We start from the raw sequence: 22403 nt of genomic DNA, 5'->3' as shown, positions 1-22403 counted from the left end.
TATTAACACAGATACGACTGTATATACGACGGACACTGCCCTCCAAAATAGTTTCTCTCTCTTTGATGAAATAACATTGGAGGAATTGTCAAAATGTGTAAATGGGACAAAACAAACAACATGTTTACTTGACCCATTTCCTGGCAAACTTATCAAGGAGCTTTTTGTATTACTAGGTCCATCAGTGTTAAATATTATAAACTTATCACTTTCCTCTGGCACTGTTCCCCTAGCATTCAAAAAAGCGGTTATTCATCCTCTACTCAAAAGACCTAACCTCGATCCTGATCTCCTGGTAAACTACCGGCCGGTGTCCCACCTTCCATTTATCTCGAAAATCCTCGAAAAAATTGTAGCACAGCAGCTAAATGAACACTTAGCGTCTAACAATCTCTGTGAACCTTTTCAGTCCGGTTTCAGGGCAAATCACTCTACGGAGACAGCCCTCGCAAAAATGACCAATGATCTATTGCTAACGATGGATTCTGATGCTTCATCTATGTTGCTGCTTCTTGATCTTAGCGCCGCTTTCGATACTGTTGATCATAATATTTTATTAGAGCGTATCAAAACGCGTATTGGGATGACAGACTTAGCCTTGTCTTGGTTTAACTCTTATCTTACTGACAGGATGCAGTGTGTCTCCCATAACAATGTGACCTCGGACTATGTTAAGGTAACGTGCGGAGTTCCCCAGGGTTCGGTTCTTGGCCCTGCACTCTTTAGTATTTACATGCTGCCGCTAGGTGACATCATACGCAAATACGGTGTTAGCTTGCACTGTTATGCTGATGTTATGCCAACTCCCCCCTAAAGCTGACCAACACGCCGGATTGTAGTCACCGCACGCCACTGATATATATATATATATATATATATATATATATATATATATATATATATATATATATATATATATATATATATATATATATATATATATATATATATATATATATATATATATATATATATTATATATTATATATATATATATATATATATATATATATATCTATCAGTATATATATAAATCAGTATATATATATATATATATATATATATATATATATATATATATATATATATATATATATATATATATATATATATATATATCAGAAAATGCACCCCCACCCTAACTCCACTTCTGGTAGTCCGATCATCACATGATTTTCACTGTACACTGATGGGACTATGATGAGTCACCAGGGTGAGTGCCAAGTCTCTATGACCTTCCTAGCCAGAGATAGATAGGGGGTGCATTTTCAGGCAGCAGGCCTGAACGTCCTGCCTGAAAATGCACCCCCACCCTAACTCCACTTCTGGTGGTCCAATTTTCACATGGTTTTCACTGTACACTGAGGGGGCTATGATGAGTCACCAGGGTGAGTGCCAAGTCTCTATGACCTTCCTAGCCAGAGATGGATATTGGGGTGCATTTTCAGGCAGCAGGCCTGAACGTCCTGCCTGAAAATGCACCCCCACCCTAACTCCACTTCTGGTGGTCCAATGTTCACATGGTTTTCACTGTACACTGAGGGGCCTATGATGAGTCACCAGGGTGAGTGCCAAGTCTCTATGACCTTCCTAGCCAGAGATAGATAGGGGGTGCATTTTCAGGCAGCAGCCTGAACGTCCTGCCTGAAAATGCACCCCCACCCTAACTCCACTTCTGGTGGTCCAATTTTCACATGGTTTTCACTGTACATTGAGGGGCCTATGATGAGTCACCAGGGTGAGTGCCAAGTCTCTATGACCTTCCTAGCCAGAGATAGATAGGGGGTGCATTTTCAGGCAGCAGCCTGAACGTCCTGCCTGAAAATGCACCCCCACCCTAACTCCACTTCTGGTCGTCCAATTTTCACATGGTTTTCACTGTACACTGAGGGGCCTATGATGAGTCACCAGGGTGAGTGCCAAGTCTCTATGACCTTCCTAGCCAGCGATAGATAGGGGGTGCATTTTCAGGCAGCTATGGAAAATGCACCCCCACCCTAACTCCACTTCTGGTGGTCCAATTTTCACATGGTTTTCACTGTACACTGAGGGGCCTATGATGAGTCACCAGGGTGAGTGCCAAGTCTCTATGACCTTCCTAGCCAGAGATAGATAGGGGGTGCATTTTCAGGCAGCTATGGAAAATGCACTCCCACCCTAACTCCACTTCTGGTGGTCCAATTTTCACATGGTTTTCACTGTACACTGAGGGGCCTATGATGAGTCACCAGGGTGAGTGCCAAGTCTCTATGACCTTCCTAGCCAGAGATAGATAGGGGGTGCATTTTCAGGCAGCTATGGAAAATGCACCCCCACCCTAACTCCACTTCTGGTGGTCCAATTTTCACATGGTTTTCACTGTACACTGAGGGGCCTATGATGAGTCACCAGGGTGAGTGCCAAGTCTCTATGACCTTCCTAGCCAGAGATAGATAGGGGGTGCATTTTCAGGCAGCAGCCTGAACGTCCTGCCTGAAAATGCACCCCCACCCTAACTCCACTTCTGGTGGTCCAATTTTCACATGGTTTTCACTGTACACTGAGGGGCCTATGATGAGTCACCAGGGTGAGTGCCAAGTCTCTATGACCTTCCTAGCCAGAGATAGCTAGGGGGTGCATTTTCAGGCAGCAGCCTGAACGTCCTGCCTGAAAATGCACCCCCACCCTAACTCCACTTTTGGTGGTCCAATTTTCACATGGTTTTCACTGTACACTGAGGGGCCTATGATGAGTCACCAGGGTGAGTGCCAAGTCTCTATGACCTTCCTAGCCAGAGATAGATAGGGGGTGCATTTTCAGGCAGCTATGGAAAGTGCACCCCCACCTTCCTAGCCAGAGATAGATAGGGGGTGCATTTTCAGGCAGCAGCCTGAACGTCCTGCCTGAAAATGCACCCCCACCCTAACTCCACTTCTGGTGGTCCAATTTTCACATGGTTTTCACTGTACACTGAGGGGCCTATGATGAGTCATCAGGGTGAGTGCCAAGTCTCTATGACCTGCATTTTACGGCAGCTGTGGAAAATGCACCCCCATCATAACTCCACCTCCGGTACTTCGGGTACTTAACGTTATTTGTGAATGTTCAATTTGAAACTTCTTAAAACCAAATCAATCGTAGATATCAGTTGCATTCATTTATTTATTCATCCATCCACCCATGAGCTTCTTAAAGTTAAAGAAAATGTCATATTTTTAAAAATACGAGTATTGGATCACGACAACACGTCGAATGAAGCAGCAAACATTCGTTCTCCTTGATGTTTCTAAAAAAGTACATAGTGGGGTTTACTTTGGTGTATATATTCTTTACAGTAAGCTGTCAATGTAGACAATTAATACTACATTTTCGGGACAGCAAATATTCCAATATTAATTGGTTATTGTTTTCGCCTTATCTGATCTAATGATGGCGAAATCATTAAAGGCTCACAATTTATAATCCATCCACAAGTAAAGAATACGTGGATTATTTCACTTTATGTACTTTTTTATGCCGAAAGAGGCGATTTCAGCCACTTGAATGACGGCGAAATCATTAAGGCTCACAATTTTTAATCCATCCAAAAGTAAAGAAAACTTGGAGTATTTCACTTTATGTACTTTTTTTATGCCGAAAGAAGCTATTTAAAAGAGGCGATTTCAGCCACTTCGAGTTTAGATATACTTTTCGAGACGAGTGACGTAAGCGAGTGACGTAAGCGCGCTCCCGCGTCAGGGGGTGCATTTTATGGCAGGGGTGCGTTTTCAGGCACAACACCGGCGTTGGTCTACCTCTAATTATTACCTCCTGCTTCGATTGAAAGTCCAGTTTAGAAAACGGTTTTATTTTACATATGTAATCCTCCATGTTTTTAATAAAAGTTCAGGCGAGAGGAAATAAAAAAACGCTGCACTTATTATTGCTAACTTTTTTTTTTTTTTTTTTTCTTCTGCGGCGAGGAATGATTTCTGGGATCACTACCGCCCTCTACCACCAGGAGGCCGGATTACTGCGAGCCTCAGACAGTACGTCTTTGGCAGCAGTTTTATGAATGCTCAACTGAAGAAATACGTTACACACATACAGTTGTTGACAAAATACACTGTACATTATATACCTCAGCTAACTAAACTATGGTTTAGTTAGCTGATATAGTTCATATAGCAATACAGTCTCACTGCACAGCAGCTCAGCAGTTAGCCAAGTCATTGTGCACATTCCATGTTGAGGCACAAATCAGTGACGTGCCTCAACTGGCTGCTGATCACCGCACCGTCTCTTCTCAGTATTTGAACAGCAAATGTGAAAATAAAAATAAAAATAATCTAAAACTGGTGAGGTTAAATGGAAAATAACTTTAGTATAATCACTGGATACATATAACATTTTTTTTTTTTTTCTTTTTAAATTGTTTTCTTTCCATGATGGCAGGTGAGGCCCCGCCTCCCCTGCCTCTTGTGACTGCACGCCACTGATATACAGGTAAAAGCCAGTAAATTAGAATATTTTGAAAAACTTGATTTATTTCAGTAATTGCATTCAAAAGGTGTAACTTGTACATTATATTTATTCATTGCACACAGACTGATGCATTCAAATGTTTATTTCATTTAATTTTGATGATTTGAAGTGGCAACAAATGAAAATCCAAAATTCCGTGTGTCACAAAATTAGAATATTGTGTAAGGGTTAAATTTTGAAGACACCTGGTGCCACAAACTAATCAGCTGATTAACTCAAAACACCTGCAAAGGGCTTTAAATGGTCTCTCAGTCCAGTTCTGAAGCCTACATAAACATGGGGAAGACTTCAGATTTGACAGCTGTCCAAAAGGCAACCATCGACACATTGCACAAGGAGGGAAAGACACAAAAGGTTATTGCTGAAGAGGCTGGCTGTTCTCAGAGCTCTGTGTCCAAACACATTAATGGAGAGGCAAAGGGAAGGAAAAACTGTGGTCAGAAAAAGTGTACAAGCGATAGGGATCACCGCGCCCTGGTCAAGATTGTGAACAAAAACCCATTCAAAAATGTGGGGGAGATTCAGAAGGAGTGGACAGCTGCTGGAGTCAGTGCTTCAAGATCCACCACCAAGAGACGCTTGAAAGACATGGGTTTCAACTGCCGCATACCTCGTGTCAAGCCACTGTTGACCAAGAAACAGCGCGAAAAGCGTCTCACCTGGGCTAAGGAAAAAAAGAGCTGGACTGCTGCTGAGTGGTCCAAAGTCAAGTTTTCTAACGAAAGCAAATTTTGCATTTCCTTTGGAAATCGAGGTCCCAGAGTCTGGAGGAAGACAGGAGAGGCACAGGATCCACGTTGCCTGAAGTCTAGTGTAAAGTTTCCACCATCAGTGATGGTTTGGGGTGCCATGTCATCTGCTGGTGTCGGTCCACTCTGTTTCCTGAGATCCAGGGTCAACGCAGCCGTCTACCAGCAAGTTTTAGAGCACTTCATGCTTCCTGCTGCTGACCTGCTCTATGGAGATGGAGATTTCAAGTTCCAACAGGACTTGGCGCCTGCACACAGCGCAAAATCTACCCGTGCCTGGTTTACGGACCATGGTATTTCTGTTCTAAATTGGCCCGCCAACTCCCCTGACCTTAGCCCCATAGAAAATCTGTGGGGTATTGTGAAAAGGAAGATGCAGAATGCCAGACCCAAAAACGCAGAAGAGTTGAAGGCCACTATCAGAGCAACCTGGGCTCTCATAACACCTGAGCAGTGCCAGAAACTCATCGACTCCATGCCACGCCGCATTAACGCAGTAATTGAGGCAAAAGGAGCTCCAACCAAGTATTGAGTATTGTACATGCTCATATTTTTCATTTTCATACTTTTCAGTTGGCCAAAATTTCTAAAAATCCCTTTTTTGTATTAGCCTTAAGTAATATTCTAATTTTGTGACACACGGAATTTTGGATTTTCATTTGTTGCCACTTCAAATCATCAAAATTAAATGAAATAAACATTTGAATGCATCAGTCTGTGTGCAATGAATAAATATAATGTACAAGTTACACCTTTTGAATGCAATTACTGAAATAAATCAAGTTTTTCAAAATATTCTAATTTACTGGCTTTTACCTGTATATATATATATATATATATATATATATATATATATATATATATATATATATATATATATATATATATATATATATATATATATATATATATATATTTATATATATATATATGTATGTATATATATATATGTACACACAGTCGCAATCAAAAGTTTACATACACTTGTAAAGAACATAATGTCATGGCTGTCTTGAGTTTCCAATAATTTCTACAACTCTTATTTTTTTGTGATAGGGTGATTGGAGCACATACTTGTTGGTCACAAAACACTTTCATGAAGTTTGGTTCTTTTATGAATTTATTATAAGTCTACTGAAAATGTGACCAAATCTGCTGGGTCAAAAGTATACATACAGCAATGTTAATATTTGCTTACATGTCCCTTGGCAAGTTTCACTGCAATAAGGCGCTTTTGGTAGCCATCCACAAGCTTCTGGTTGAATTTTTGACCACTTCTCTTGACAAAATTGGTGCAGTTCAGCTAAATTTGTTGGTTTTCTGACATGGACTTGTTTCTTCAGCATTGTCTACCACTTTTGACGTGTGTTTGAGGTCATTGTCCTCTTGGAACACCCAACTGTGCCCAAGACCCAACCTCCGGGCTGATGATTTTAGGTTGTCCTGAAGAATTTGGAGGTAATCCTCCTTTTTCATTGTCCCATTTACTCTCTGTAAAGCACCAGTTCCATTGGCAGCAAAACAGGCCTAGAGCATAATACTACCACCACCATGCTTTTGACGATAGGAATGGTGTTCCTGGGATTAAAGGCCTCACCTTTTCTCCTCCAAACATATTGCTGGGTATTGTGGCAAAACAGCTACATTTTTGTTTCATCTGACATCACATGGACAAAGATAAGACCTTCTGGAGGAAAGTTCTGTGGTCAGATTATACAAAAATTGAGCTGTTTGGCCACAATACCCAGCAATATTTTTGGAGGAGAAAAGGTGAGGCCTTTAATCCCAGGAACACCATCCCTACCGTCAAGCATGGTGGTGGTAGTATTATGCTGCGGGCCTGTTTTGCTGCCAATTGAACTGGTGCTTTACAGAGAGTAAATGGGACAATGAAAAAGGAGGATTACCTCCAAATTCTTCAGGACAACCTAAAATCATCAGCCCGGAGGTTGGGTCTTGGGCACAGTTGGGTGTTCCAACAGGACAATGACCCCAAACACATGTCAAAAGTGGTAAAGGAATGGCTAAATCAGGCGAGAATTAAGGTTTTAGAATGGCCTTCCCAAAGTCCTGACTTAAACGTGTGGACAATGCTGAAGAAACAAGTCCATGTCAGAAAACCAACAAATTTAGCTGAACTGCACCAATTTTGTCAAGAGGAGTGGTCAAAAATTCAACCAGAAGCTTGTGGATGGCTACCAAAAGCGCCTTATTGCAGTGAAACTTGCCAAGGGACATGTAAGCAAATATTAACATTGCTGTATGTATACTTTTGACCCAGCAGATTTGGTCACATTTTCAATAGACCCATAATAAATTCATAAAAGAACCAAACTTCATGAATGTTTTTTGTGACCAACAAGTATGTGCCCCAATCACTCTATCACAAAAACATAAGACTTGTAGAAATTATTGGAAACTCAAGACAGCCATGACATTATGTTCTTCACAAGTGTAAGTAAACTTTTGATCGCGACTGTACATATGTTTTTTTAAATGAATCGCGATTCTTAATTGATTAAAAAAACAAAATCTAAATTTCTTTTTTTTTAATCTGTCCTGGCAAATCATATTGATGATGAAGATGGCCAAATCTGTTTTACTTAATTTCATATTTACTTTAGCACACACACACACATACATATACATATACATATATGTATATATCGGCATGGCATGGTGGGTACCAAATCACTGCCGTTGTGTCCTTGGGCAGGACAATTCAGCCTTGCCCCCAGTGCCGCTGGTGGTAATAGAAGTGGCCATAGGCGTAAACTGGCAGCCACACGTCCGTCAGTCTACCCCAGGGCAGCTGTGCAGGAAGTGGTATGACTCTTGTTCTTATATAATGGTCCCCACAGCATAAATATAAGAGTAAGGCTCACCTCCAATTCCTCCATCATTGCGTCTTTTTCTGCTGTCACCAGCTGGATTTGTTCTTCTGCCACTCTGAGCTTCTCTTTAAGGCCCTGTTCACACAAAAACGTTTATAAGGGGGAACGGTTAAGTATTGTATCGTATCAGCCTTACATCCACACAGAAACAGCGTTCTGGGTGGCCTGAAACGATAGGGCCCCTGGGTGAGAAAGTCTGATGTCGCTGCTTTGTCGTCATCGTGTGGACAAGCAAACTACTACTTTTTTTTAAAAAGATGACATGGCCGCGCCGTCACGTGACCAGAAAAGATTCAAAACTTCCACAGACGTATCACAGCTTTGGTCAGCATGCTGCAGCTGTTTTCGTTGAAACACTAAGGAAAATAATTGAGAGTATTTTGGTTTTGTTGCCATTTGTAAGTAAACAGTGCCAGATTATTTTTTCTGCTTTCTGAGCTTGTCCCTCAGATTTGAGATTTCAGCAGATGAAGTTGAGTTGTCAAAGTTATTTTATGACTGCTTTTGCTATGGATTGGGAATTACTGCATACTGTACGTTAATTTATTCACGACTGTTATAATGATGCATACACAGTGAATGGATTATAAAGACAGTTGGTACAACAAAACAGGGAGGTCCTGTACTACTAACCTTCACTTCTTCCATCAGTGAGTCTTTTTCGGCTATTATCTGCTGGATTTTTTTTTGGGACAGTTTGAGCTCTTTTTTCAGGCTCGAAATTTCATCAGGTGCATTGAGGTATGACGGCTCCTGTTTCCTTTGTGTTTGCTGCGGATTAATAGGTAATTTTGACAAATGTATGTCCTAAGATCCGTAAGAAAAATGCAGAGATGCATCATCATCTAACCTCAGTCGCTTCCATTAGCGTCTCTTTTTCATCCATCACCTCTTGGACTTTTTCTTCTGCCAGTTTCAGCTCCTCTTCCAAGTTTGCAATCTCCACAGACTTCTGTTCCTCATTCTCCAGCTGTGTTTGCTATGGATTATGAAAAACAATGTCTTTAATTATGTAAAGATCCATCATGTGTAACAACACTCCAAGTCCTCATGTACTAACCTTTAACACTTCCAATTCTGCGTCTTTTTTTGAAGCCACCTCTCGGACTTTCTCTTTTGCCAGTTGAAGCTGCTTCTTCAGTTTTAGGATTTCTGCAGCTGTTGCATTATCCTTCTCATGCTGCCAATGATTTGAGTTTGAAATGTGTGTATTATTCATTTACGTAAAGATCTAACATGTGTAACGCCACTCAAAGTCCTCCAGTACTTACCTTCGGTTCCTCCATGTCTGCATCTTTTTCTGAAGCCAAATCTTGGACTTTCTCTTCGGTCAGTTTGAGCTGGTTCTTCAGTTTAAAGATGTGTGTATCATTTATTTATGTAAAGATTCAACACTCCAAGTCCTCCTGTACTAACCTTCATTTCCTCCAATTCAGCGTCTTTTTCATCTGTCACCTCCTGGACTTTTTCTTCTGCCAGTTTCAGCTCCTCTTCCAAGTTTGCAATCTCCACAGACTTCTGTTTCTCAATCTCCAGCTGCTTTTGCTATGGATTATGAAATATAGTGTATTCATTTTTGTAAAGATCTAACATGTGTAACAACACGCCAATTCCTCCGGTACTAACCTTCTGTTCCTCCATTTCAGCGTCTTTTTCATCCATCACCTCCTGGATTTTTTCTTCTGCCAGTCTCAGCTCCTCTTCCAAGTTCGCAATCTCCATTAACTTCTGTTCCTCATTCTCCAGCTGCTTTTGCTATGGATTTTAAAATATAATGTATTGATTTATGTAAAGATCCAAAAAGTGTAATGATCCAACTACTAACCTTCAGTTCCCCCAATTCTGCGTCTTTTTCTGAAGCCACCTCTCGGACTTTCTCTTTTGCCTGATTAAGCTGCTGCTTCAGTTTTAAGATGTCTGCAGATGTTGAGTTGCGCTTTTCATGCTGTCGATGATTTGAGTTTTTAGATGTGTGTATGATCAATTTATGTAAAGATTCAACATGTGAAATTCAAGGTTCTGCATACTTACTTTCAGTTCTTCCAATTCTGCATCTTTTTCTGAAGACATCTCTTGGACTTTCTCTTCTGTCAGTTTGAGCTGGTTCTTCAGTTTTAAGATGAATTATTTATGTAAAGTTCCAACATGTGTAACAGCACTCAAAGTGGTCCAGTACTAACCTTCAGTTCTTCCATTTCTGCATCTTTTTCTGAAGCCACATCTTGGACTTTCTCTTTTGCCAGATTAAGCTGCTTCTTCAGTTTTAAGATTTCTGCAGATGTTGAGCTCTGCTTCTCATGCTGCCGATGATTTGAGTTTTGATGTATATGTATAGTTCATTTATGTAACTATCCAAAATGTGTAATGACACTCAACGCCTCCAGTACTTACCTTCAGTTCCTCCATTTCTGTGTCTTTTTCCGAAGCCCCCTCTTGGACTTTCTCTTCAGTCAGTTTAAGCTGGTTCTTCAGTTTTGAGATGTGCATATAATTAGTTTAGGTAATATGTAAGGATCCACCATATGTTAACAACACAAAAAGTCCTCCACTACTAACCTTCAGTTCTTCCATTTCTGCATCTTTTTCTGAAGCCAACTCTTGGACTTTCCCTTGTGCCTGATTAAGCTGCTTCTTCAGTTTTAAGATTTCTGCAGATGTTGAGTTGTGCTTCTCATGCTATCGATGAATTGAGTTTTGAGATGTGTGTATTATTCATTTATGTAAACATACATGTGTAATGAGACTCTGAGTCCTCCAGTACTTACCTTCAGTTCTTCCATTTCTGTGTCTTTCTCTGAAGCAACCTCCTGGGCTTTCTCTTCTGTCAGTTTGAGCTGGTTCTTCAGTTTTAAGATGTGTGTATTATTCATTTAAGTAAAGATTCAACATATGTAACAACACAAAAAGTCATCTGGTACTAACCTTCAGTTCTTCAATTTCTGCATCTTTTTCTAAAGCCACATCTTGGACTTTCTCTTGTGCCTGATTAAGCTGTTTCTTCAGTTTTAGGATTTCTGCAGATGTTGAGTTGTGCCTCTCATGCTGCCGATGAGTTGAGTTTGAGATGTGTGTATTATTAATTTATGTAAAATCCAACATATGTAACAACAAAAGGTATTCTAGTACTTACCTTCAGTTCCTCCATTTCTGAGTCTTTCTCTGAAGCCACCTCCTGGGCTTTCTCTTCTGTCAGTTTGAGCTGGTTCTTCAGTTTTAAGATGTGTGTATTATTAATCCAACATATGTAACAATTCATTTATGTAAACATACAACATGTGTAACGACACTCAAAGTCCTCCAGTACTTGCCTTCAGTTCTTCCATTTCTGCGTCTTTCTCTGAAGCCACCTCATGGACTTTTTCTTCTGTCAGTTTGAGCTGGTTCTTCAGTTTTCAGATGTGTGTATTATTCTTTTATGTAAAATCCAACCTATGTAACAACACAACAAGTACTTCAGTACTTACCTCCAGTTCTTCGATTTTTGCGTCTTTTTCTGAAGCCACCTCTTGGACTTTCTCTTCTGTCAGTTTGAGCTGGTTCTTCAGTTTTAAGATTTCTGCAGATGTTGAGTTGTTCTCCTCTTGCTGCCGATGATTTGAGTTTTGAGATGTGAGCATTATTCATTCATGTAAAGATGCAACATGTGTAACGACACTCAAAGTCCTCTGGTACTTACCTTCAGTTCCTCCATTTCTGCGTCTTTCTCAGAAGCCACCTCATAGACTTTCTCTTCTGTCAGTTTGAGCTGGTACTTCAGATTTAAGATGTGCATATTATTCATTTATATAAAGATCCAATATATGTAACAACACAAAAACTCCTCCACTACTAACCTTCAGTTCTTCCATTTCTGCATCTTTTTTTGAAGCCACCTCTAGGACTTTCTCTTTTGACAGATTAAGCTGCTTCTTCAGTTTTAAGATTTCTGCAGCTGTTGAGCTGTTCTCCTCATGCTGCCGATGAGTTGAGTTTTGAGATGTGTGTATTATTCATTTATGTAAAGGGTAACATTTGTAACGACACTCAACGTCCTCTGGTACATACCTTCAGTTCCTCCATTTCTGCGTCTTTCTCTGAAGCCACCTCATGGACTTTGTCTTCTGTCATTTTGAGCTGGTTCTTCAATTTTAAGATGGGTGTATTTTTCATTTATGTAAAGATCCAACACATGTAACAACACAAAAAGTACACCAGTACTTACCTTCAGTTCTTCGATTTTTGCGTCTTTTTCAGAAGCCACCTCCTGGGCTTTCTCTTCTGTCAGTTTGAGCTGGTTCTTCAGTTTTAAAAAGATGTGTATATTATTCATTTATGTAAAGATCCAACATATGTAACACAAAAAGTCCTCCACTACTAACCTTCAGTTCTTCCATTTCAGCATCTTTTTTTGAAGACACCTCTAGGACTTTCTCTTTTGATAGATTAAGCTGCTTCTTCAGTTTTAAGATTTCTGCAGCTGTGGAGCTGTTCTCCTCATGCTGCCGATGATTTGAGTTTTGAGATGTGTGTATTATTAATTTATGTAAAGGGTAACATGTGTAACGACACTCAAAGTCCTCCGGTACTTACCCTCAGTTCCTCTATTTCTGCCTCTTTTTCTGAAGCCATCTCATTAACTTTCTCTTCTGTCAGTGTGAGCTGCTTCTTTAGTTTTAAGATTTCATCAGATGCTCTTGAGATTTCCTGTTCTTTCTGTTGCCGCACTTGCTAAATATCAGTAACTTTTTTATTGTCGCGTTGGGTTATATTTGTCAAATAAACATGATGGAAGTATAGATGCATACCATAGGAAGTATTTTGGTACTAACCTCCAAATCCTTCACCAGTGAGTCTTTTTCTGCTGTCACCTGCTTGTATTTGTCTTCTGCCAGTTTCAGCCCCTCTTTCAGATTTAAAATGTCAGCCACTGTTTTTGAGTCGCGGCCGTCACTCTGCAGCTGCCTTTGCTGTGAATGGAGTGTATTTGTGTCAGATCCCATGTAATGCATAGATGTGTAACAACACACTACTAACCTTGAATTCTTCAATTTGTGCAACTTTTTCATCCATCAATTTCTGGATTTTGTCTTTTGCCTGTCTGAGCTCCTCTTTTAGGTTGGAGAGTTCCTCAGATGTAGTCGAAGTATGTTGCTCATGCTGCAGCTCCTTTTGCTAAAATTTGTGAATTCATGTAATGTTTTGGCAAGTTCAAAACTTGTGGACCGCTGCACATAATGTCTGTGATATGAACTACTACAATATCATTTACACAAAAAGTCCTGCAGTACTAACCTTAAGCTCTTCAATCAGTGAGTCTTTTTCAGCCATCACTTGCTGTATTTTTTCTTCTGCCTGTTTAAGCTGCTCTTTGAAGTTTAACGCTTCTTCAGATGCATTTAAGTTCAACTGCTCCCGTTCCACCTGTATTTTCTTAGGAGTCGTGTCATTTTAGCAACTTCATGTCTGTCCTATTTGTGACGATCCAGTCCAAAAAAATTACAGATGTGTCATCAGTTACCAACCTCAGTTACTTTCGTGAACTGCTCAATTTTTTCTTTGGCTCGTTTGAGCTCCTCTTCCAAGTTGGAAATTGCAGCAGACTTCTGTTCCTCCTGCACCAGTTGCATTTCCTATGAATTGGGAAATGTTGTGTATTTATTTATGTAACATTCAACATGTGTAACAACCCAGGCAGTCCACTGGTACTAACCTTCAGTTCTTCTATATGTGTGCCTTTTTCTGAAATAACCTCTTGGACTTTCTTCTCTGCCAGATTAAGCTGCTCCTTCAGTTTTAAGATTTCAGCAGATGTTTCTGAGTTGTGCTCCCCAAGCTGCCGCTGAATTTCCCATGGAAATCCAGTGTTTACAAATGCATTATATTGTATGTGCAAACTATATCATGATGTATTTAGATTTTATACAAGTCCAACCTTCAGCTCCTCTGCCAGTGAGTCTTTTTCAGCGGCCACTTGCTCTGTTTTTGCTTTGGACAATTTGAGCTCTTCTTTTAGTTTTGAGATTTCATCAGATGTTTTTGAGAGATCCTGTTGATGTTGCTGCTCCATTTGCAAGAAATTGATATGTTTGATTAGATTTGTAAAATATCATACCAAAACAAGTCTATACCAACCGTTAATTTCTTTATCAGTGACTCTTTTTCAGTCGTTGCTTGCTGGGTTTTGTCTTCTGCCAGTTTGTGCCCCTCCTTAAGGGTCTGTATTTCTAAGGTGTGCTTTTGCTATCGTTCAAAATAAATATCCAAAGTTATACAGAGATGTGTTGGAAAAAACTAAAGTACATCAAATGTCCTGCTGTACTAACTTGAACTTCCTCCATTACTGAGTCTTTTTCAGCCGTCACCCGACGCTTATTTTCTTCAGCCAGTCTGAGCTCCTCTTTCAGGCTTATCAATTCCGAGCTGTGTTGCTCACACTGCAACTCCATTTGCTAACATTTGAGAAATCCAAACTTCAAAATACATAAACAGGAAGTTCTACTTTTTTAAATTTTCAGCTTTGTCAGCAAGGCAATCGCATGGATTGGCTTAGTTGTATGCCGGATTTCCTTCCTGACAAAATCCAGTCCGGTAATCAGTCATACTGTAGCCTCTGCCATGACAGTCAGAAGCGTGTATACCGTTATAGCACTAGGGACATTATTATTATTACTATACTCACCTGACATTTATCCATAAGCGACTGTTTTTCACCCAACACCAGCTGGAGTTTTTCTTCTATCTGCTTACGTTCGTCTTTCAGGTTGAGGTTTTTAGAAGATTGCGTGACTTGCTCTTGCTGTGAAATGATAATGATCAAAAACATTTTGTAGGCATAGGTCAGTTTAGAAAACACTAGTCGAAAAAAAATAAATTTGTGTACTACATTGAGAAAATTAAGAAGGCCATAAAACAGGAGACTACGTAAATGTCTAAACATCTCCAGCCTACACTCTGCCATAAAACAAATCCCAAATGGTTTAAACTTAAAGGGGTCCTATTGTGCAAAACCAACTCTTCTTACCTGTTGGTACCTGTTGTGTATTTGGGATGCCCATAAGTCCAGATATTTATAAAACAATCTTGGCTTCTTCCAAACAAGTTGTTTGGAATTTGAGACGATAGTGACGTATTTTGCCTTAGTTACGTCTGTGGCTATCTCCATATATGGTAGATGTTTACCCGAAAAGCTTTGCACGAGTCCACCATCTTCATCTAGTTGTAGTCAATAAGTTCCTTATTTTTGTCTATCCTCTTGTTGTGGGGCAGACTGGCTTGTACATGCACATGCATGCTGAATCCTCAGTTGTTGCCATTTTTAATAAAAAGTAAGGTACTTACAGGTGAAACTCAAACAATTTGAATATCGTGCAAAGGAGATCTAACCAATTTAAGTCTTATGAGCACAAACTGATGAAGTCTACTTGGATGAGCAGCGAAACGTCTTGTAAAACAAACCAAACAGTCCAGTTGCAATCAATTCAATGCCTTGAGATGACAGTGACCTGGATGAATGAGAACCTTCATAGACATGTGTAAAGGTTTGTTTTTCCAGCAATTAGATTTACAAGGTGAAACAAGTATATAACATGGGCTAACAACATGCAACTCAACATATTTCAAACCTTCTTTTGATATAATTTTGATGATTTTCTCAGAAAATTGTGGATTTTTAAAAACTTTAAGCCACTATCATCAAAATTATAACAAATAAAGGTTTGACATATCTCACTTTGCATGTGAGTCTATTTCATATATTAGTTTCACGTTTGAAATTGAATTGCTGACATTAATGGACGATATATCTTTTTTTTTTTGCTTCACCTGTATATCTATCAGTAGACTCGATAAAGAAGCGCTAAAAACTAAAACATGGCGGTGTGGCGACGCAGCACGTAAATAAAACTGCCCGCAAAAGCGGCACATTCTAGAGACAGTTTGTCAAAAAGCGGCTTAAAACTAAATATATGCCAATTTTTGTCCAGAGAACCACCATTAGGTGTTAAGTAGACCACAAGAAAGTGTTTTACATGTAGAAAAAAATCATAGTATGACCCCTTTAAGTCGAGTAGTTCTAGCCAGTAAGCTAAAAGCTGTAGGCTGTCAACTCATTGTCTAGCACATTGTCTTAAGGCGTTTGGAAGTGATGTTCATACAAGGCAAGGCCACTCTAGCTGCCATGCAGCTGCCACACAGACATACAAGAGAGCCAATGGTACTAACCGTATTGTTCTCCATAGCTGCTTCTTTTTCATCCGTCACCTGCTGGATGTTTGACTCCATCCATGCAGAGCTTTTCGTCTGCTGCAAGTGTTTTTGTTACTGGTTTGGAAATATTGCGTGAAGTTAATAATTCAGTTATTAAATCAAATCTCTGACCTTCAGTTCTCCCATCAGCGACTGTTTTTCAGCTGTCACCTGCTGGAGTTTTTCATTGGCCAGTCTGAGCGCATCTTTCAGATTCAATATTTCAGCAGATGGATTAGAGCTTTTGTGGTCATACTGAGGAAATATAGTGTTGACCAACGAGTCCAAACACAGCAGTCAAGATCTTGCAGCTTCTTTGATTTGTTTCTCTTAAATTGATCTAAAATTGATTACCTGGCTTTTTGGACTCTTCTGCTTGCCTGGACTGTGACTACTTGCTACAAAGACTTTATAGTGTTCAACTTCCTGTCGATAGTGATCCCTCTCCTCCTCTAGACTCTTGACAAAAGCATCCAGACGAGATGACGAGCACTCCAATCGGCAAATGCCATGTCTATTTCGCATGCCCTCCAAATCCAGGACTAAGACTTTTTCTGGAAGACAGTGATTTTGATTACCAATTAATTCAGAAAGAACAAAGACTGCACTAAGAATCGGCAAGCAATTCAGCATACCAAATGACATCAGCTTTTCCACTTTGTCCTGCAGTCTGCTTTTCTCAGCCCCGAGGAAATCCACCATTCCCTCCAATTTCTTATTCTGTCCTCTCAGCTCTACCAACTGTTCTCCAAGATGAGATTTTATGAACTCAAACTCCTGAAACACAAATTCCCATTATTCAGAATGATAGCAACAAGAAAAGTGAGACAACTCTTGTTCCACTGGGGTACACAAATGCTTTCCTAGGCCGGCTATGACACATAGTCCCTCCAACGTGTCCTAGGCCTACCCCAAGTATCCTCCTGGTTGTACAAGGCAAACGCCCAGGTAATACTATATGCTATTGCACGTTCAAGACCATATCAAATCAGCCTTACACTGTGGGCGACATTCTGATGGTCAGCTTCCTTCGTTTCCTGTCTATGTCCATCTGCGGAAGCAGGAGTTTGGCCATCCTGTAAAACAGAATTATTGTGTGTTGGTTATAGAACTATTGTAATACCTCATACTACTTGGTTTCAAATGAAAAATAAAACTGTCCCTCACCACACTTATTTTCCCCAGTTCATCCTCCAAATCTTTAATTACTTCTTTTTGCTTTTGCACAACTTCCTGGAGGAGAAATAAACCAATCATCACTTATGGATCTAGTTTATTTTCTACAGTTTGTTTTCTTCCAGGCCTTCCCACAATCTCACATCCATATCTTGAAATTTCGTATCAGCCGTTTTCAACTTTTGCTTGTTGTCTAGTTCCATCTGCCTGGCGAGGTCAAGTATGGCCACAAACTCGCCGCACAGCTCACGGTTCTTTGAGGTAAGGTCAGCTACTTTGGTGGAGTATTTCTGCTGCGCTCCCTCCAACTTCCTCTTTAGTTGGTTGTTGGCCTCTTGCATGTCGTCAATCTAAGAAACAAACACCGCAAAAAACTTGGGAAAACTAGGCAAGGCAAAAAATATAAATGAAATAATGATAAAAATAATCATTCAAATCAAAATCATAAAATAAAATCATCATAAAAACAATTATAATTAAAATCAAAAGTGTAGATAAAGTACCTTCTAACAGCAGCTCCTTGAATTCCTTGAATCCCTTCTAAGTCTATCTGATAGCTCAGTCACAGCTCTTTTTATTACCAAATATGTGTTATATGTGTTTTATGTCGCACGTTTGCACCAAGAAAAATTCCTAGTTTGTGAACCCGTTCTCAAACAATGGCAATAAAACTATTCTGATTCTGTGTAATTAAAAGGGAACTGCCCTTTTTTTTGTGGAATTTTGCCTATCATTCACAATTTGCATGTAAGACAAGAACACATTTTTCCTTTTTCATGCATTCTAAGTCGTTAAATATGGCAAGTACGAGATGCCTAACAATGTAGCTAATGGGAGTACAATATTCTGTCAATGGTTAAAAAAAAATGGGTAAAATGGGTTAAATAGCATGTATAGCGCTTATCTACCTTCAAGGTACTCAAAGGGCTTTGACACTATTTCCACATCCACCCATTCACACATACTGATGGCGGTAGCTGCCATGCACGGCCCTAACCACGACCCATCAGGAGCAAGGGTGAAGTGTCTTGCTCAAGGACACAACAGACATGACTAGGTTCGTAGAAGGTGGGGATCAAACCAGGAACCCTCAGGTTGCTGGCATGGGCACTCTCCCAACTGCGCCACGCCGTCCCCAATGAAAGCCTTTAAAAAAAATAATTAAAAAACCGCCAACAATTTACACCTGGTGACATGACTATATCTAGTGACGCATTGATCACAGAGAGCTAACAATCTTATGCAGACGTGAGATGCTGCAACGCCTCTGAGATGGTAACAGTTAATTCTAGATTTTAAATCATGCCTCCCACCTGGATAGTAGAAGGCCGTGGACATAAACCGAGGAGTTGGTAACTTTGACATTCAACTAATAATACCTGAAGATGGCGAATTACAAAAATACGCTCGTTTGGGCATTTTTTTTTTTTAAACCTGGATGAGGATGTATAATTCTTCATCTAAACCGGAAGATATAACCCTCCCATCAGTCGACATCCCAGTAAGAGCAGACATTGTACGGTAAATGTTTGTTTTATTATGTTTTTAGTTTGTATATCTTTTTCAGCACTCAGCAATGCTCCTGCATGATGCTTAGTGTTTCACTAAAGCTGGATCTGTTTAGCACACAGCCTCTAAAACGTGTAGCTTATCCTTCAAAAAAATTTTTTTTCTAATCATCAATTGTCCTTTAGTCTTTGTTGTCTCCCATGAAGTCTTTGTTGTCTCCCATGATGTCTGCCATTAAGGAAAAGTGAACGTTGTGATGCGGCTGTGAAATTAATAAATAAGCCGCCGTATGCTTACAATGAGCAAAATAGGTAAATATTACATGTTATTATAAATGTGTCTGTTACTACATTACATACAGTATATCCTTACAGCGGGTATATAAAACGATGACGGAGGCTTTGTGCAATTGTGATTGTCATTATTTTTCTTTTTCCCCCACGAAAACATTCAAAATGTTGTAAAACAACCCTCCCATTACAACAAATAGACTTCTTAGGCATTAATAAAAGCTGCAAGGTTAGAAAACTCAACACAAAATAAAATAAAATACAATGACTAAAAAAAACAATAAAAGTAAGCCTGGAAAAAAGAAATATAAATACACATATAAACACACAAAATATTTGTAGTATCACAAATAAAAAGCTATTACTAATAATGAAAATTGACAAGACAAACAAAAATAAAGAAAATAAACCACATAACCGAATTGAAATTCATAAGAAAGACAAAATTACTCACACATGCTTCATCTTGACCTATTTAAGAGAATTTGAGCTGCCCAAATCCAGGCTACCACCCCGGCAGCCAAATGTAATTATATATAGTCAGATCATACAATTTGGTACTCCGCTACGCACAGGTGGAGGGGGTGATGGGGTGCGGCCGGACAGGCACGAAAGGACGGGATTGCATCAGCAGGTGATGCTGCATTACTACAATACCTGAGGACGGAGGCTTTGGATGTTTTTTACAGCGCTTTATAGGTGGAATAGAGCGACTCCCATTGGGTCCATTGTTAGCCGACTATTGCTAGCGTTTATTTACGAGTTTGAATGCCTTTAAAAAAAAAAAAAACAGTGTTCTTGTCTTACATAAGGATTGTGACTGATAGGCACGATTGCCAAACAAAGTGCAGTTCCCGCTTAAAAAAAGAAAACAGTATTTTTAGCCTGGATTTTAACATTCCCTAAACAGAGGCCTCTCTCACATCTTCTGAACCAGTGTTCTCCATGATAGTCACATATGTTTGTCGTTTACTCACATGGTTATTTAAGAATTGTACTTGTCCCTGGGCATTTTCCAGATCCGCTTTTAATTTTGCCGCTTCGTCATGCATTTCAAAGATCCTACAATTCAAAAGTCAATGAAGTTAAATGCTTTAGGATGTCAGGCAAACTCAACATCTGCATTCATCATGCACGTCATGTTGTTTTATCTTTTACCTTTCATCTGCCTGCTTCAAAATGTCGGCTACATACGCATCATCAACAGGATGAGGCGCCGACCGAGGAGAAGGAGGGCTGATCCTTTTTTCATCTACGATATCAAAAATTGTGCTTTACTGCTTTTCTTATTTTTACTGTCATTAATACAGTGGGTACGGAAAGTATTCAGACCCCTTTATATTTTTCACTTTGTTTCGTTGCAGCAATTTGCTAAAATCAAAACGTTTAATTACTCATCCATGTACACTCAGCACCCTTGATAGAAAAAAAACAAATGTATAATTAAAAAAATAAAAATGTATTTAAAAAGATAAATACATACACATGTTCGTAAGTATTCAGACTCTTTGCTGTGACAGTCATATTTAACTCCCATGCTGTCCATTTCTTCTGATCCTACTTCAGATGCTACTGCTCCTTCATTGGAGTCCAGTTGTGTTTCTTCAAACTGATTGGACTTGGTTAGGAAAGGCACACACCTAATACCTTACAGCTCACAGTATATGTCAGAGCAAATGAGAATCATGAGCTCCAAGGAACTGCCCAAGGAGCTCAGAAAGAGAATTGTGGCAAGGTACAGATCTGGCCAAGGTTACACAATAATTTCTGCAGCACTTAAGATTCCTAAGAGCACAGCGGCCTGCCTAATCCCTAAATGGAAGAAATTTGGGACGACCACAACTCTTCCTAGACCTGGCCGTAAAAAAGCAGATGAACAACGCTGAGATTAAGAGAAATAAGATTCTCTGGTCTGATGAGACCAAGATGGAACTTCTACTCAATACACAGCAAAGGGTCTGCATACTTATGACTTATTTCAGTTTTTCTTTTATAACACATTTGCAAATATTTCTACATTTCAGTTTTTTCTGTCAAGATGGGGTGCTGAGTGTTCTTTAATAAGAAATAAAATTAACTTTTTTGATTTTAGCAAATGGCTGCAATGAAACAAAGAATATACATTTAAAGGGGTCTGAATACTTTCCGTACCCACTGTAGTAAAACACATTGCAGACACTGCAATCCAAGGCTTACCTCCCGCCTGCACCACTGCATTTGAATTCCTTTTCCGCAGTTGACGGACAGTCTTTGCTTTCTCTTTGCTGTCCTTCTCCAGGTAGCGGACCTGCTGCATATACTGCTTGTTCAGAGACTTCAGGGAAGACAGCTCGTCTTCCTGCTTTGTGATGAAGATTTTCATCTCTGAAACAAAACAGAGGTGATTTCATGGTGTCTCCATGGCCTGATGATTAGGGGTGTAACGATTGATCAATATATCGATAGATCGATTATATTCCAAAAATCAAAAAAACTCAATCTGTTCTCGGCTTGTTGGACTTCCAGAAGATATATTGATCTAACATTGATTTAAAAGTTAATCAATTTTATCGATAATAGAATAATAGAAAAGAACAACAGACTATAAAGTTTTTGTTAGCACATTTTAAATAATTAAAGATCGTAAACATTACTCGAAAAGATCCAAGTTGGCGCTCCCCAAAGGCAACTTTTACTTTTTTTGCTCACCTTTTTGTACAGAGCTCAAATTATTTACTCAGAATTTTTTTTTTTTATGATCGGGCGACCTTAATAAAAAACATTTTGGACTTTTTGATTCAGCTACACTGGAGTCCTTTTCCGAGCTAGCATGCTATGCTAACCAGACAGCTGCAGACGGGGGAAAAAGGCGACAATAAGCCCGAAGCCAAAGCGCAACAGACGGGGAGGAGCTGACCATAGTTAGTTAGCTCTTTCAGTTACACTACTGACAACCCAGCAGGCACAATAAATTGATACAACATTGATTATACACACGTCCTTTAAAAATCACTTCGAAACAATGTTGCAAAACAGTTGTATCCGTACTTTGAGACAACATTGATATCAAATGTGAAATG

The 22403-nt window shown here is 39.5% G+C and overlaps 1 protein-coding gene across 14 annotated transcripts in view; it reads right to left on the bottom strand.

Moving 5' to 3' along the window:
* The window catches only part of LOC133644428 (centrosomal protein of 135 kDa-like), a 48826-nt gene that overhangs the window by 19908 nt on the left and 6515 nt on the right, over positions 1–22403 (bottom strand). For 12 of the 14 annotated variants that reach the window (XM_062038900.1, XM_062038901.1, XM_062038903.1 and 9 more), the window contains exons 3-44: positions 21541–21708; positions 20503–20596; positions 20322–20406; positions 17689–17895; positions 17537–17602; positions 17368–17445; positions 17005–17146; positions 16724–16923; positions 16502–16624; positions 16346–16426; positions 14805–14921; positions 14449–14574; positions 14258–14365; positions 14058–14183; positions 13836–13964; positions 13648–13755; positions 13418–13555; positions 13160–13297; positions 12955–13092; positions 12716–12853; positions 12505–12624; positions 12348–12422; positions 12191–12265; positions 11980–12099; positions 11823–11897; positions 11611–11730; positions 11455–11529; positions 11277–11351; positions 11069–11188; positions 10912–10986; positions 10703–10822; positions 10538–10612; positions 10327–10446; positions 10178–10252; positions 9972–10091; positions 9773–9901; positions 9563–9691; positions 9418–9492; positions 9207–9326; positions 8997–9125; positions 8780–8917; positions 8138–8221 (exon numbers count right to left, since the gene is read on the bottom strand). In XM_062038900.1, coding sequence (XP_061894884.1) covers positions 8138–8221; positions 8780–8917; positions 8997–9125; positions 9207–9326; positions 9418–9492; positions 9563–9691; positions 9773–9901; positions 9972–10091; positions 10178–10252; positions 10327–10446; positions 10538–10612; positions 10703–10822; positions 10912–10986; positions 11069–11188; positions 11277–11351; positions 11455–11529; positions 11611–11730; positions 11823–11897; positions 11980–12099; positions 12191–12265; positions 12348–12422; positions 12505–12624; positions 12716–12853; positions 12955–13092; positions 13160–13297; positions 13418–13555; positions 13648–13755; positions 13836–13964; positions 14058–14183; positions 14258–14365; positions 14449–14574; positions 14805–14921; positions 16346–16426; positions 16502–16624; positions 16724–16923; positions 17005–17146; positions 17368–17445; positions 17537–17602; positions 17689–17895; positions 20322–20406; positions 20503–20596; positions 21541–21708 — 4754 coding nt within the window. The remainder of the gene's footprint in view (positions 1–8137; positions 8222–8779; positions 8918–8996; positions 9126–9206; positions 9327–9417; positions 9493–9562; positions 9692–9772; positions 9902–9971; positions 10092–10177; positions 10253–10326; positions 10447–10537; positions 10613–10702; positions 10823–10911; positions 10987–11068; positions 11189–11276; positions 11352–11454; positions 11530–11610; positions 11731–11822; positions 11898–11979; positions 12100–12190; positions 12266–12347; positions 12423–12504; positions 12625–12715; positions 12854–12954; positions 13093–13159; positions 13298–13417; positions 13556–13647; positions 13756–13835; positions 13965–14057; positions 14184–14257; positions 14366–14448; positions 14575–14804; positions 14922–16345; positions 16427–16501; positions 16625–16723; positions 16924–17004; positions 17147–17367; positions 17446–17536; positions 17603–17688; positions 17896–20321; positions 20407–20502; positions 20597–21540; positions 21709–22403) is intronic. The other 2 variants (XM_062038893.1, XM_062038896.1) reach the window with 2 other exon arrangements.

Source organism: Entelurus aequoreus, linkage group LG27, assembly GCF_033978785.1.
Source record: "Entelurus aequoreus isolate RoL-2023_Sb linkage group LG27, RoL_Eaeq_v1.1, whole genome shotgun sequence".
Taxonomy (NCBI): domain Eukaryota; kingdom Metazoa; phylum Chordata; class Actinopteri; order Syngnathiformes; family Syngnathidae; genus Entelurus; species Entelurus aequoreus.
The sequence above is the reverse complement of the archived record's forward strand: the minus strand, read 5'-3'. Positions and strand labels throughout refer to the sequence as shown.